The following is a 15,560-nucleotide window of genomic DNA, read 5'->3' on the forward strand; positions in this document are numbered from 1 at the left end:
AGTGTTTGTTGTTGTTTGAATCCAAGATTGCCCCTTTAAAAAAGTATGTGGTTATATCCATGGTTCATTTAGCAAATGATCAAGTCCCAAATAGCACCCTCTTTCCTACAGTAAATAGTGCACTACTTTTGACCAGAGCCCCAGTGAAAAGTGGTGCACCATAAAGGGAATATGGTGTAATTTGGGATGCAGACAATGTCCTCTGAGGTCTCTGCATGCATCTGAGCTCTCAGCACCAGTAGGCCTATGCAAAACACATGGAAACTCTGGTTCTGGGTGGATGCAAACTAGTAAGTTACACTCAGATGGAAGGAAAAGCATGACATTACAGTAAATGAGCACATTCAAAATGTTTATTCCCATTGAGTATTATAATACATAGGGCGTAATAAGTAATGTGACAAGTATTGATGCAAACTTTTATCAGAGACAGTTTAATTGAAAAATCGAAAACAATACATTTATTAGAATTTGTAGACAACTGGTCAAGATTAAGTGCAATGTCAATCAAAGCATTTAAGCGACTTGTTTGTCTTTAATCACAAGGTTATTTTACATGGTCGCACACCATGATTGACAAGGGAGATGACCAATGGGGCTAGCAGCATACCACTCTGCATCCCACTGCTGGCTGAAGCTAAGCAGGGTTGGTCCTGGTCAATCCCTGAATGGGAGAGCAGATGCTGCTGTAAGTGGTGGTAGAGGTCCAGTAGGAGGCACTCTTTCCTCCGGTCCAAAAAATGATCCCAATTCCCCAGGGCAGTGATTGGGACATTGCCATGTGTAGGGTGCTGTCTTTTGGATGGACGTTAAATGTGTGTCCTGACTCTCTCTGTGTTCACTAAAGATCCCATGGCACTTGTAAGAGTAGGGGTGTTAACCCCGATGTCCAATCTGGCCCTCATACCATCATGGCCACCTAATTATCCCCAGATTCCAATTGTCTCATTTCATTCCGACCTTCTCTCCCCTGTAACTATTCCCCAGGTCACTGTTGTAAATGAGAATGTGTTTTCAGTCAACCAGGTAAAATACAAGTAAAATATGTTTTGACAATGGCTGCATTCGTATTGTGTCGTGTGCCACATTAAATAACCAAACATTGTTGAATGTTGCAGATTGAAATGCCATAAATAGAGCTGACGTGAACCTTTATTCTACATGTCAGAGAGGCACGTGTGTTCTACATTGCATATTTCTATCTGAAAGTTCCAAAACGTTGTGTCCTGCTGAACACACCTACTGGAACTGAGGAATGGTTAGAGGCAAATCAGAAACCTAACCTTCATGATTGACAGGGGAGATGACCAATGGGGCTGAGTTTTTACCATCATCACTAACACTGGGGCTGAGGAATGGATAGAGCCTTTCAGTGAAGGAGTATCCAGTGAAAGAATAGATATGAGCCTTGGCCTCCACATGTCATGTACTGTCATGTTGTCTTGTCTCTGTCCTTTCCCTTCACCCTGTCTCCCTCTGCTGGTCGTGTTAGGTTACCTTTTCTCCCCCGCTTTCCCCCAGCTGTCCCTTGTCTCCTCTAACTACCCATTCACCCCGTTCCCCACCTGTTCCCTTTTTCCCTCTGATTAGGTCCCTATATCTCTCTCTGTTTCTGCTCCTGTCCTTGTCGGATTCTTGTTTGTTTGTGTCATTCATGCCTGAACCAGACTGTCGTCATGTTTGCTGTAACCTTGTCCTGTCCTGTCGGAATCTGCCGGTCCATCTGAGCCTACCTATGTTTGGTAATTAAAGAAGCTCTGTTTAAGTTGATTCGCTTTTGGGTCCTCATTCACGCACCGTAACAGAAGAATCCGACCAAGAATGGACCCAGCGACTTCGGATCCTCTCCACTCAGCCGTCGAGATCCAGGGAGCGATGCTAGGCAGACACAAGCAGGAATTGTCTGCTGCTCGACATGCCGTTGAGACCCTGGCCACCCAAGTCTCCAACCTCACAGAACAGGTTCACCATCTCCGCCTCGATCCACCGGCCACTTCCAGGGCTTTCGAATCTCCGGAGCCCAGAATCAATAACCCGCCGTGTTACTCTGGGGAGCCCACTGAATGCCGCTCGTTCCTCACCCAGTGTGATATTGTGTTTTCTCTCCAGCCCAACACTTACTCCAGGAGCACTGCTCGTGTCGCCTACGTCATATCTCTCCTTATTGGACGGGCTCGTGAGTGGGGCACGGCAATCTGGGAGGCAAGGGCTGAGTGTACTAACCAGTATCAAGACTTTAAGGAGGAGATGATACGGGTTTTTGATCGATCTGTTTTTGGGGAGGAGGCTTCCAGGGCCCTGTCTTCCCTATGTCAAGGCAATCGATCCATAACAGACTACTCTATTGAGTTTCGCACTCTTGCTGTCTCCAGTGGCTGGAACGAGCCGGCCTTGCTCGCTCGTCTTCTGGAGGGTTTCCGCGCAGAGGTAAAGGATGAGATTCTCTCCCGGGAGGTTCCTTCCAGCGTGGATTCCTTGATTGAACTCGCTATTCGCATTGAGCGACGGGTTGATCTTCGTCACCGAGCTCGTGGAAAGGAGCTCGCGCTCTCCGTCGCCTCCCTCTCCGCATCACTACCATCTTCCTCTGCCGGCTCGGGTGCTGAGTCCATGCAGCTGGGAGGTATCCGCATCTCGACTGAGGAGAGGGAACGGAGAATCACCAACCGCCTCTGTCTCTATTGCGGTTCCGCTGGTCATTTTGTCACTTCATGTCCAGTAAAAGGCCAGAGCTCGTCAGTAAGCGGAGGGCTACTGGTGAGCGCTACTACTCCTGTCTCTCCTTCAAGATCCTGCACTACCTTGTCGGTCCATCTACGCTGGACCGGTTCGTCAGCTTCCTGCAGTGCCTTAATAGACTCTGGGGCGGAGGGCTGTTTTATGGACGAGACCTGGGCTCGGGAACATGACATTCCTCTCAGACAGTTAAAGGAGCCCACGGCCTTGTTCGCCCTGGATGGTAGTCCTCTCCCCAGGATTCAGCGTGAGACGCTACCTTTAACCCTCACTGTTTCTGGTAATCATAGTGAAACCATTTCTTTTTTAATTTTTCGTTCACCTTTTACACCTGTTGTTTTGGGCCATCCCTGGCTAGTTTGTCATAATCCTTCCATTAATTGGTCTAGTAATTCTATCCTCTCCTGGAACGTCTCTTGTCATGTGAAATGTTTAATGTCTGCTATCCCTCCTGTTTCCTCTGTCTCTTCTTCACAGGAGGAGCCTGGTGATTTGACAGGGGTGCCGGAGGAATATCACGATCTGCGCACGGTGTTCAGTCGGTCCAGGGCCACCTCTCTTCCTCCACACCGGTCGTATGATTGTAGTATTGATCTCCTTCCGGGAACCACCCCCCCCCGGGGTAGACTATACTCTCTGTCGGCTCCCGAACGTAAGGCTCTCGAAGATTATTTGTCTGTAGCTCTTGACGCCGGTACCATAGTCCCCTCCTCCTCTCCCGCCGGAGCGGGGTTTTTTTTTGTCAAGAAGAAGGACGGGTCTCTGCGCCCCTGCATAGATTATCGAGGGCTGAATGACATAACAGTGAAGAATCGTTATCCGCTTCCTCTTATGTCTTCAGCCTTCGAGATCCTGCAGGGAGCCAGGTTTTTCACTAAGTTGGACCTTCGTAACGCTTACCATCTCGTGCGCATCAGGGAGGGGGACGAGTGGAAGACGGCGTTTAACACTCCGTTAGGGCACTTTGAATACCGGGTTCTTCCTTTCGGCCTCGCTAACGCTCCAGCTGTCTTTCAGGCATTAGTCAATGATGTCCTGAGAGACATGCTGAACATCTTTGTTTTCGTTTACCTTGACGATATCCTGATTTTTTCACCGTCACTCCAGATTCATGTTCAGCACGTTCGACGTGTCCTCCAGCGCCTTTTAGAGAATTGTCTTTTTGTGAAGGCTGAGAAGTGCACTTTTCATGCCTCCTCCGTCACATTTCTCGGTTCTGTTATTTCCGCTGAAGGCATTAAGATGGATCCCGCTAAGGTCCAAGCTGTCATTGATTGGCCCGTCCCTAAGTCACGCGTCGAGCTGCAGCGCTTTCTCGGCTTCGCGAACTTCTATCGTCGTTTCATCCGTAATTTCGGTCAGGTGGCAGCTCCTCTCACAGCCCTTACTTCTGTCAAGACGTGCTTTAAGTGGTCCGTTTCCGCCCAGGGAGCTTTTGATCTCCTCAAGAATCGTTTTACATCCGCTCCTATCCTTGTTACACCTGACGTCTCTAGACAGTTCGTTGTCGAGGTTGACGCGTCAGAGGTGGGAGTGGGAGCCATCCTTTCTCAGCGCTCCCTCTCTGACGACAAGGTCCACCCATGCGCGTATTTTTCTCATCGCCTGTCGCCGTCGGAACGTAACTATGATGTGGGTAACCGCGAACTGCTCGCCATCCGGTTAGCCCTAGGCGAATGGCGACAGTGGTTGGAGGGGGCGACCGTTCCTTTTGTCGTTTGGACTGACCATAGGAACCTTGAGTACATCCGTTCTGCCAAACGACTTAATGCGCGTCAGGCGCGTTGGGCGCTGTTTTTCGCTCGTTTCGAGTTCGTGATTTCTTATCGTCCGGGTTCTAAGAACACCAAGCCTGATGCTTTGTCTCGTCTCTTCAGTTCTTCAGTAGCCTCCACTGACCCCGAGGGGATTCTCCCTGAGGGGCGTGTTGTCGGGTTGACTGTCTGGGGAATTGAGAGGCAGGTAAAGCAAGCACTCGCTCAAACTCCGTCGCCGCGCGCTTGTCCTAGGAACCTTCTTTTCGTTCCCGTTCCTACTCGTCTGGCCGTTCTTCAGTGGGCTCACTCTGCCAAGTTAGCCGGCCACCCTGGCGTTCGGGGTACGCTTGCTTCCATTCGCCAGCGTTTCTGGTGGCCCACCCGGGAGCATGACACGCGTCGTTTCGTGGCTGCTTGTTCGGTCTGCGCGCAGACTAAGTCCGGTAACTCTCCTCCTGCCGGCCGTCTCAGGCCGCTTCCTATTCCCTCTCGACCGTGGTCTCACATCGCCTTAGATTTTGTCACCGGACTGCCTTCGTCAGCGGGGAAGACTGTTATTCTTACGGTTGTCGATAGGTTCTCTAAGGCGGCTCATTTCATTCCCCTTGCTAAGCTTCCTTCTGCTAAAGAGACGGCACAAATCATCATCGAGAATGTTTTCAGAATTCATGGCCTTCCGTCAGACGTCGTTTCGGACAGAGGTCCGCAATTCACGTCTCAATTTTGGAGGGAGTTTTGCCGTTTGATTGGGGCTTCCGTCAGTCTCTCTTCCGGCTTTCACCCCCAGTCTAACGGTCAAGCAGAACGGGCCAATCAGACTATTGGTCGCATCTTACGCAGTCTTTCTTTTCGCAACCCTGCGTCTTGGTCAGAACAGCTCCCCTGGGCAGAATACGCCCACAACTCGCTTCCTTCGTCTGCGACCGGGCTATCTCCTTTTCAGAGTAGCCTCGGGTACCAGCCTCCGTTGTTCTCATCTCAGTTCGCCGAGTCCAGCGTCCCCTCCGCTCAGGCTTTTGTCCAACGTTGCGAGCGCACCTGGAAGAGGGTCAGGTCTGCACTTTGCCGTTATAGGGCGCAGACTGTGAGAGCTGCTAATAAGCGTAGAACTAAGAGCCCTAGATATTGTCGCGGTCAGAGAGTTTGGCTCTCCACTCAGAACCTTCCCCTTAAGACGGCTTCTCGCAAGTTGACCCCGCGGTTCATTGGTCCATTCCGTATCTCTCAGGTCATTAATCCTGTCGCAGTGCGACTTCTTCTTCCGCGATATCTTCGTCGCGTCCACCCGGTCTTCCATGTCTCCTGTGTTAAGCCCGTTCTTCGCGCCCCCGCTCGTCTTCCCCCCCCCCCCCCCCCCCATCCTTGTCGAGGGCGCACCTATCTACAGGGTCCGTAAAATCTTGGACATGCGTCCTCGGGGCCGTGGTCATCAGTACCTAGTTGACTGGGAGGGGTACGGTCCTGAGGAGAGGAGTTGGGTTCCCTCTCGGGACGTGCTGGACCGTGCGCTGATTGATGATTTCCTCCGTTGCCGCCAGGTTTCCTCCTCGAGTGCGCCAGGAGGCGCTCGGTGAGTGGGGGGGTACTGTCATGTACTGTCATGTTGTCTTGTCTCTGTCCTTTCCCTTCACCCTGTCTCCCTCTGCTGGTCGTGTTAGGTTACCTTTTCTCCCCCGCTTTCCCCCAGCTGTCCCTTGTCTCCTCTAACTACCCATTCACCCCGTTCCCCACCTGTTCCCTTTTTCCCTCTGATTAGGTCCCTATATCTCTCTCTGTTTCTGCTCCTGTCCTTGTCGGATTCTTGTTTGTTTGTGTCATTCATGCCTGAACCAGACTGTCGTCATGTTTGCTGTAACCTTGTCCTGTCCTGTCGGAATCTGCCGGTCCATCTGAGCCTACCTATGTTTGGTAATTAAAGAAGCTCTGTTTAAGTTGATTCGCTTTTGGGTCCTCATTCACGCACCGTAACACCACATCGTAAAAGGACACTAACCCTTCCTCATAATCCACAAACACCCCAACCTTCTGGGGTTTCTCCCCCAGGGAGAGGAGAATGGAGGGGGATGCAAGGGCCCGGTACTCTTCCCCTCCTCTGAGCCTAATGGTCCAGTAGCCGTTCTCTGGGGTCGAAGTTATCATCCCCTTCCGGTTGACGGACCCTCTGACCACGCCCAGATCCCAGTAGGTCTTGTCCCCCACCTGTGAAGACCAAAAATAGGATTAGTGCTAGGGCTAGAGTTAGAGTTAGGGTTAAGTTTAGGCTTAGGTTTAGGCTTAGTGTTGGGTAGTGAACCACGTGTAGTTCAACAAGTAATCAAACCAAATTTGCAGTAGCTTGGTGGTAGTTGAACTAAATTTAAATCTAGGTAGTGTTTTCAGTAATTAATAACTTTTTGCCATGTAGCCGTCTAACTACTGGAACTACACCAGTGGCGGTTGGTGCCGTTTAAGATAAGGGAGGACGGTAATTTTAGTTATGAGCGTGGTCTTATTTCTATTACAGCATATTGGATGACTGTCATTCATATTCCACTTACCCAGCTCAATGTATAGTTTTAGGCTACTACATGATAACCGAATTGTCTCTACACCCATCATGAAGTTGCTACAACCTAGCCTATGAATGAAACTTTACCAAGGGGACAGACTGACACATTCAATACCGCCTTGCACACTCTTGCCTTCATCTAGCTGATCTAGGGTGTAATCAGTATCATTAATGACAGGGGTGGCAGGGTGGTTAGAATGTTGGACTAGTAACCGGAAGGTTGCAAGTTCAAACCCCTGAGCTGACAATGTACAAATCTGTCGTTCTGCCCCTGAACAGGCAGTTAACCCACTGTTCCTAGGCTGTCATTGAAAATAAGAATTTGTTCTTAACTGACTTGCCTAGTTAAATAAAAGTAAAAAAATAAATAATTACTCCAACAGTTGCAAACAAGAGTTTCTATTGGACAAATTCAGGCATGTTTATCCCTGTTCTGTTTGCTTCCGCTTAAGAAATGTTTTTCAACAGAATCGGTGGAATAAATACCCCCCTGATCACACGCAAACAGTTCGCTTTCATAGCAGCCACATACAGACAGCATGATCCCTTTAATCATTGTATAATTCCTTTTTGCATCTACGCGCTTTCCTCCTCTCACCTTTTCCCCTCGCCTATGGACTTCAGTGTTCAATACATCAGCTGTGACCAGGCAAAAAAAACTTTCCAAGGCAAACTTTCATAACAGCTAACGCTACAAACATATTAGCTAACGTCAAGTAAACATAGCTACTAGAACTAACGCGTTAGTAAACCTGCTACAATCATGCAGTGCGGTGTACAGTTAGCAATCAGTTTAGCAGTCATACCGGTGAGCCCCGCTGGCAATAAATTAATAAAAACAAAAGTTTACCTTGACTTGGAAGAGTTCCACGAGCCTCCCAGGTTTTATATTGAAGTCAATGTATCCTAGAAGAGGCCGGCAAATTAGCTGTTCTCCAACTACACCATTGTGCTACCCTACAGAGTGCTGTTGAGGCTACTATAGACCTTCATTGCTAAACAGTGTATTTTTCTAAATTCTTTGTTGGTATGTGAAAATATTTAGTGTAGTTTTATCTAAAAAGGATTACTTTTATCTTTCACAGTTTTTATTTTTATGAAATTCACTGAGGAGGATGGTCCTCCCCTTCCTTCGCTGAGGAGCCCCCACTGAACTATACCCTACTTTTTTGTAAAAATAAATGAAAATAGGGGTGAAGTAGGTGTAACAGTATAGACTTTACGTCCGTCCCCTCGCCCCGATCTGGGCGCGAACCAGGGACGCTCTGCACACGTCCGCTAACTAGCTAGCCATTTCACATCGGCTACATAGGCAAGAATGTCAGACATGCCAAATTATCACTTCAAACAGATTTTTTGTTTAGTAGGCTGACTCCAGTGTGATCTATTCTTGCAATTTGTAGTCGATGACATTTCAGATTTAGATATGATAGTTTAGATGTAGTGAACTACTTATTCAAAGTAACTTTATTTAACTAAACTATATTTTTCATAATGGTAGCTTTAGGGTAGCTTAACTTATTCTATTGTGAAGTAGTTGGTAGCTTGGTAAACTACATCTTCAGAGTAGATTCCCCAACACAGGGTTAGCTTGGTGAACTACATCTTCAGGGTAGCTTCCCCAACACAGGGTTTAGGCAAAGAAAAACTGCAGAAACTGATCTAATATCAGTGGGAGTTAAGATTCGCCCAATGTTTGTCTACCTGAACCTCAAAGTAGAACCTCCCAATGGAGAAACCTCTCTTCCCCAAGATACAAAGCACCGGGTCGAAGCGCTGGGGGTTGTCAGGGAGAATCTGCAACATGTCACCGCGCCGTGCCTGCTTGCAGTCAGAGGACAGGACGATGTTGGGGTGTGCGGTGTCTGGGTCCAAAGTCACGTCCACTGTTGAGATACAGAGAGCATGGAAATTCTCGTAAATGCTTTATGAAGTGTTATATGAAGTGTTATATTGCCTTTTAGAAGCAGTCATAGCACCTCAGAGTTGCAGGCATAGAGCAGTATGAAGATAGTGAGAATGATGAAGATAGTGAGAGTCATTATGAAAATAGTAATAGGGAAATTATACCTGCATACTTCTGGATCCTCTTAAATTCTGGGGCACAATAGAAAATGAAATATTCTCAGTTGTTACAGGAATACATTACCAGAACTACATATTACTCTCATCATGAAAGTAACATTCAGTATAATATTATAGCCATGTGCTTGATTAGTATAATTTCCCACTTCATTGATACTGTATCTGTGCATATGCATAGGTTTTCCGCAAGTCCTAAAAACAGTATAATGCGTTTAATTTACCTCTCTCTTTCAGGGTCTCTAACTCTTTCTTAAGTGTGTCCTCTAGTTGAGATAGAGCTCTCCTCACATTCCCCACACACATGTCAGAGTCAACACTGATCTCAGACCAGTCCTTGGTGGGTGGAGTGGTGCACAGCGATGGCAAACTCTAAGACAGGACAAAAAAGAAACACGTCCATCTTTCTGGAGAATGATGTCTTGTCTTGTGATTGTTTAGTTGGCCTATTGCAGGGTTCCCAATCTTGCATCCCGGGGGCCAAATTCTGCCTGTGTAGGATTTTATTTGGTCACCCAAGTTTTCGGAGGATTTTATTTGATAAAAATTTTCATTGTTGTACCTAAAAGACTGTAATTCACCAGGAAATCAGCTCCAAGTGATTGAAATGAAGTGAATCTCTCCCCAAATATTCCCACACATAAATAGAGAGACATTATGTGATTGTATACCAATGTAATTAATGTCATCAAGGTTTGAAATTATTATGTTTTTGTCAAGTGCTATGTCTGTTTGGGCTTCTTGCAGTCAATTTACAATATACAAATGATTTATAGTTATGTTCCGGTCCCCCGACCACTGTGACTGAATGTAGTTGGGGACCCCTGGTCTATTGGTTAGTCAAGTCTTAAAATCAATGTATAAGTTCAATTGTCCACATTGACCAGATAGAGGGACACTAACCTGTAAGAGGTGGAGGTGGTCCTCAGTGATTGATAGCTGCTCCAGCTCAGTGCTTCTCCTCTGTAGCTCAGTGATTTCCTGCTCCAGCTCTTTGACGAGCCCTTCAGCTCGCCTCTCTGCTGCTGACTGCTTCTCCTCGATCCCCTCATTGAGCTCGGCCTGGCTTCTCTCGATGGAGCGCACCAGAGCAGTGAAGATCTGTGCACCATCTTCCATCTCTTTCTTAGAAGTTATCTAAATGAAATACATTTCGAAAAAAGTTGGACTGAGACTTGAACCCTGTGCAGAGGTGGGAAAAGTTCCCAATTGTCATACTTGAGTAAAAGTAAAGATATGTTAATAGAAAATGATTCAAGTAAAATGGAAAGTCACCCAGTACAATTCTACAAGGCTTTGGTTTGAAATATAATTAAGTATCAAAAGTATCAAAATTGAGTAATTGCTAAAATATACTTAATTTACTGAAGTGGGCTAAATCAGGGTCACACAGAGTGTTTCTTAGTAGTTTTTAACAAATCTATTTTGGAACAAAAGTATACACCTCACACACATGGTTATGGGCTTACAAAAAAAGAAGAAACCTGTACCATGTCAGATATAGAGTTGAAATGTATTCAAGTTTGAATCCCAATATTACACTTTATATACAGCACAGAACACTGAAATATAGCAAAACTGTGTGAAATAGAAACATCGTATTTTCGGCAGGATCTTTAAAATAATGTTTATTAATTATGAAATTATGAAAACTATTAATAACATTCCACCCATGAGTCCACTAGGTCATCTGACTGCAGGAAAGGCTATGTATCAAAAGTAAACTTATACATCATTTCAAATTCCTTTATATGTAGCAAACCAAACGGCACCATTTTTATTTTATTTGTTATTTATTTTTTATGGATAACCAGGGGCTATCTCCAACACTCAGACGAAATTTACAAATGAAGCGTTGGTGTTTGGTGAGTCCGCCAGATCAGACAGTAGGGATGACCAGGGATGTTCTCTTGATAAGTATGTGAATTTGACCATTTTCCTGTCCTGCTAAGCATTCAAAATGTAACGAGTGCTTTTGGGTGCCGGGAAAAATGTATCGAGTAAAAAGTATCATCTTTCCTTTGGGAATGTAAAAGTAAAGTTGTAAAAAAAAAAAAAATAGTCATGTGTTTTTACTTAAGTATTTTATACCACTGACCCTATGTTACCCCACAAAGACAGAAATGCTCAGCTTACAGCTACATATATAGGGTTGCACCTTTTAGTTTAAATACATTTGGACAATAATTCAACCCTGCCGTATTGATTGCGCATCCATCTGTGATTGTTTGCAGAACTTACCCTACTGAGTTCCATTGAATGTTTGATCTCCTCCACCTTCTTCTGTCTGGACTGGATCATCTGCTGAACTCCTGACTCCATCTTCTTTATCTGAGCCTACAGAAAGAAGGACAGGCAAACCATCTAAGAAGAAGGTGTAGTAGTACTAGTCTGGAAGTAATTGTTGCAATTCTGGGTGAAGATCTGGGTCAAGATGAGCTGGCAGGAGTAGATTTGTCCAAACTGGGGTTAAACCCAATATCAGAGTTTGGACCCTATTGATTCTTGTCCTTAAAAAAAAAAAAAAAGCAATCGATCACGAAAAAGTTAATCACTATTGTGTATCAACATTCATCCCCCGATGCCTACAGTACCTTCTTTTCCCCACACTCCTCCTCTATAGCAACTGTGTGGTGAGTCTTGTGGCACGTCTCGGTGCAGAACTGACAGACACACATCTGGTCGGTCTTACAGAACGACTCCAGGAGCTTCTCGTGCTTCTTACACATCCTGTCTTCCAACTTCTCCACAGGGTCAATCAGTTTGTGGACCTTCAACGTAGCAACTCTCTTGTGAGGCTCCAGGTGAGGCTCGCAGTAAGAGGTCAGACACACCAAGCAGGACTTGAGGGCCTTGATCGTCCCTCCGGTACAGACATCGCAGGCCACCTCACCAGGCTTAGCCACAGTTAGGTTTGAGACGCCAACTTGAATCCTCTTGAATTGATCGGTGATTTCTTTGAATGCAACGTTGATGCTAATTTGTGGCCTAATTGTGAAGGTATTCCCACAGGTTGGGCACTTACAGCCATAACTGATCTTCCAGAGCCCTCTGATACAGGCCATGCAGAAGGTGTGGCCACATGGGGTCGTGACTGGGTCAGTGAACACATCCAGACAGACAGAACACTGGAACTGATTCTCTGATAACAGACTAGTAGGGGAAGCCATCCCTGGAGAGAAAAGAGGAACATATAGTGTAAGTCGCAAACTACTTCCTATGTAGTGCACTACTTTTGACCAGAGCCCTAGGAAATAGGGAGACATTTAGGACACCGACAGTTTGACATTATACAGTCCATAATGATCACTGAGAGAGGAAGTCAGTGTTGAGTGGACGACCAATGACAAGCAATACAAGATCGGTATGATAACAATTGTGCTATGATAACAATTTAAAAAAGTGTTATTTCTCATTTCTGAAACGTTGGTATTAAAATATCTTATCTGAGCTCCTACAGGGTGCGGCTCTCCTTTATTTTTGATAGTGTTGATAGTCTACTCTGCTAGCCAGCACCTCGCTTAACCAGGTGTGCGTTTCCTCAGCCTTCAGTATTCTAATTTCTTTACCTGATAATCATTTTAGTAGATTATCTTTCCTATATTGATTGTTATATAAATAAGGTTACACTGGAAAATGAGTCAAGCTTCATTCACCCTTGTTTTCCAAACTAAAAAGACAAACCCTTGTAACACTACTTGAACATAAACATTATTAGCACAACACCCTTGGCATTGCGATGCAATTTACGGATTATAATACTCTAAATAACTATACTGAACAAAAATATAAACGCAACATGTAAAGTGTTTGTTCCATGTTTCATGAGCTGAAATTAAAGATACCAGAAATGTTACATACGCACAAAAAGCGTATTTCTCTCCAATTGTATGCACAAATTTGTTTATATCCCTGTTAGTGAACATTTCTCCTTTGCCAAGATAATCCATCCACCTGACAGGTGTGTCATAACAAGAAGCTGATTCAACAGCATGATCATTACACAGATGCACCTTGTGCTGGGATCAATAAAATGCCACTCTAAAATGTGCAGTTTTGTCACACAACACAATGCCAAAGACTGCAGGAATTTCCACCGGAGCTGTTGCCAAATAATTGAATGTTACTCTTTCTACCTTAAGCAGTCTCCAATGTTGTTTTAGAGAATTTAGCAGTACGTCCAACTGGCCTCACAACTACTGACCACGTGTAACTACGTCACCCCAGGACCTATTTCTGTCTGTAAATAAAGACCTTTTGTGGGGGGGAAAAAAACATTCTTATTGGCTGTGCCCCTGCCCAGCCTTGTGAAATCCATAGATTAGAGCTTAATTAATTTATTTCAATTGATTTCGTTATATGAACTGTAAGTCAGTCAAATAATTGAAATTGTTGCATTTATATTTTTGTTCAGTATATTTCTCACCATTGAAATAGTAAAACGTGACAGTGCCTTTTTAATGTCATACTGTACAGCACCAGTCAAAGGTTTGGACACAGCTACTCATTCAAGGGGTTTTCTTTATTTGTACTATTTTCTACATTGTAAAATAACAGTGAAGACATCACAACTGTTAAATAACACATATGTAATCATGTAGTAACCAAAAAAGTGATAAATAAATCAACATCTAATTTATATTTGAGATTCTTCAAAGTAGCCACCCTTTGCCTCGATAACAGCTTTGCACACTCTTGGCATTCTCTCAACCAGCTTCATGAGGTAGTCAGTTGTGTTGTGACAAGGTAGGGGTGGTATACAGAAAATAGCCCTATTTGGTAAAAGACCAAGACCACATTATGGCAAGAACATCTCAAATAAACAAAGATAAATGACAGTTCATCATTACTTTAAGACATGAAGGTCAGTCAATCTGGGACATTTTAAGAACTTTGAAAGTTTCTTCAAGTGCAGTCGCAAAAACCATCAAGCGCTATGATGTAACTGGCTCTCATGAGGACTGCCCCAGGAAAGGAAGACCCAGAGTTGCCTCTGCTGCAAAGGGAGCCTCAGAAATTGCATCCCAAATAAATGCTTCACAGAGTTCAAGTAATAGACACATCTCAACATCAACTGTTCAGAGGAGACTGTGTGAATCAGGCCTTCATGGTCGAATTTGTTCAAAGGAACCACTATTAAGGGACACCAATAAGAAGAGACTTGTTTGGGCCAATCAACATGAGAAACAAGAAACATGAGCATTGGACATTAGACTGGTGGAAATCTGTCCTTTGGTCTGGTCCAAATTTGAGATTTTTGGTTCCAACCACCGTGTCTTTGTGAGATGCAGAGTAGGTGAATGGAAGATCTCAGCATGTATGGTTCTCACTGTGAAGCATGGAGGAGGAGGTGTGATGGTGTGGGGGTGCTTTGCTGGTGAAACTGTCAGGGATTTATTTAGAATTTAAGGCACACTTGACCAGCATGGCTATCACAGCATTCTGCATCAATACGCCATCACATCTGGTTTGCGCTTAGTGGGACTATCATTTGTTTTTCAACAGGACAATGACCCAACACACCTCCAGGCTGTGTAAGGGCTATTTGACCAAGAAGGAGAGTGATGGAGTGGTGCATCAGATGACCTGGCTTCCACAATCACCCGACCTCAACCCAATTGAGATGGTTTGGGATAAGTTGGACCACAGAGTGAAGGAAAAGCAGCCAACAAGGGCTCAGCATATGTGGGAACTCATTCAATACTGTTGGGATAGCATTCCTCATGAATCTGTTTGAGAGAATGCCAAGAGTGTGCAAAGCTGTCATCAAGGCAAAGGGTGACTACTTTGAAGAATCTAAAATCTAAAATATATTTTGATTTGTTTGACACATTTTTGGTTACTACAAATTCCATATGTGTTATTTCATAGTTTCAATGTCTTCACTATTATTCTACAATGTAGAAAATAGTAAAAAATAAAGAAAAACCCTTGAATGAGTAGGTGTGTCCAAACTTTTGACTGGTACAGCATGTCTTCTCTGACACATAATGACAGTTCAAGCATGTAACTACTGTCCCTCCAATAGATACATACAGTCCCTTGCACTGTAGCTGTCAACACAGCAGTATCTGTTACACTGTCAATTTTTCTTGAATGTTAAATATCGATACTTACTCTTCATTGTGTTGGGTACCTACTTCAGCTCTCTGCAGTTAGCAGCAGCCAGCCCTGAAGATCTCTTCTTACGCACACCGGGACAGGTGACTTGTGAGTGTGGCAGGTAGACTTTGTAAGGCTAGCTGTAAATCAGGTAAATGTCATAAGGTATCAATGCAGTTATTCACAGGTCAGTTAACCCCTCCCGTTCATGTGCCTCAGTGGTGCATGTCTGCCTGCCTGCCTGCCTGCCTGCCTGCCTGTCTGTCTGTCTGTCTGTCTGTCTGTCTGTCTGTCTGTCTGTCTGTCTGCCTGTCTGCCTGTCTGCCTGTCTGTCT

At 45.0% G+C, this 15,560-nt stretch overlaps 1 protein-coding gene across 1 annotated transcript; it reads right to left on the bottom strand.

Moving 5' to 3' along the window:
• Nucleotides 1-1,278: 1,278 nt before the first annotated feature.
• LOC139379388 (E3 ubiquitin-protein ligase TRIM39-like) lies at nucleotides 1,279-15,247 on the bottom strand. Its single transcript, XM_071122196.1, has 9 exons — nucleotides 15,241-15,247; nucleotides 11,718-12,295; nucleotides 11,365-11,460; nucleotides 10,027-10,260; nucleotides 9,348-9,495; nucleotides 9,112-9,138; nucleotides 8,746-8,927; nucleotides 6,470-6,692; nucleotides 1,279-1,421 (listed from the first exon to the last, which is right to left on the bottom strand). The coding sequence occupies exons 1-9, from the start codon at nucleotides 15,245-15,247 to the stop codon at nucleotides 1,279-1,281; spliced, it is 1,638 nt and encodes a 545-aa protein (XP_070978297.1).
• Nucleotides 15,248-15,560: the final 313 nt, after the last annotated feature.

This window comes from Oncorhynchus clarkii, chromosome 21, assembly GCF_045791955.1.
Source record: "Oncorhynchus clarkii lewisi isolate Uvic-CL-2024 chromosome 21, UVic_Ocla_1.0, whole genome shotgun sequence".
NCBI classification, from domain to species: Eukaryota; Metazoa; Chordata; class Actinopteri; order Salmoniformes; family Salmonidae; genus Oncorhynchus; species Oncorhynchus clarkii.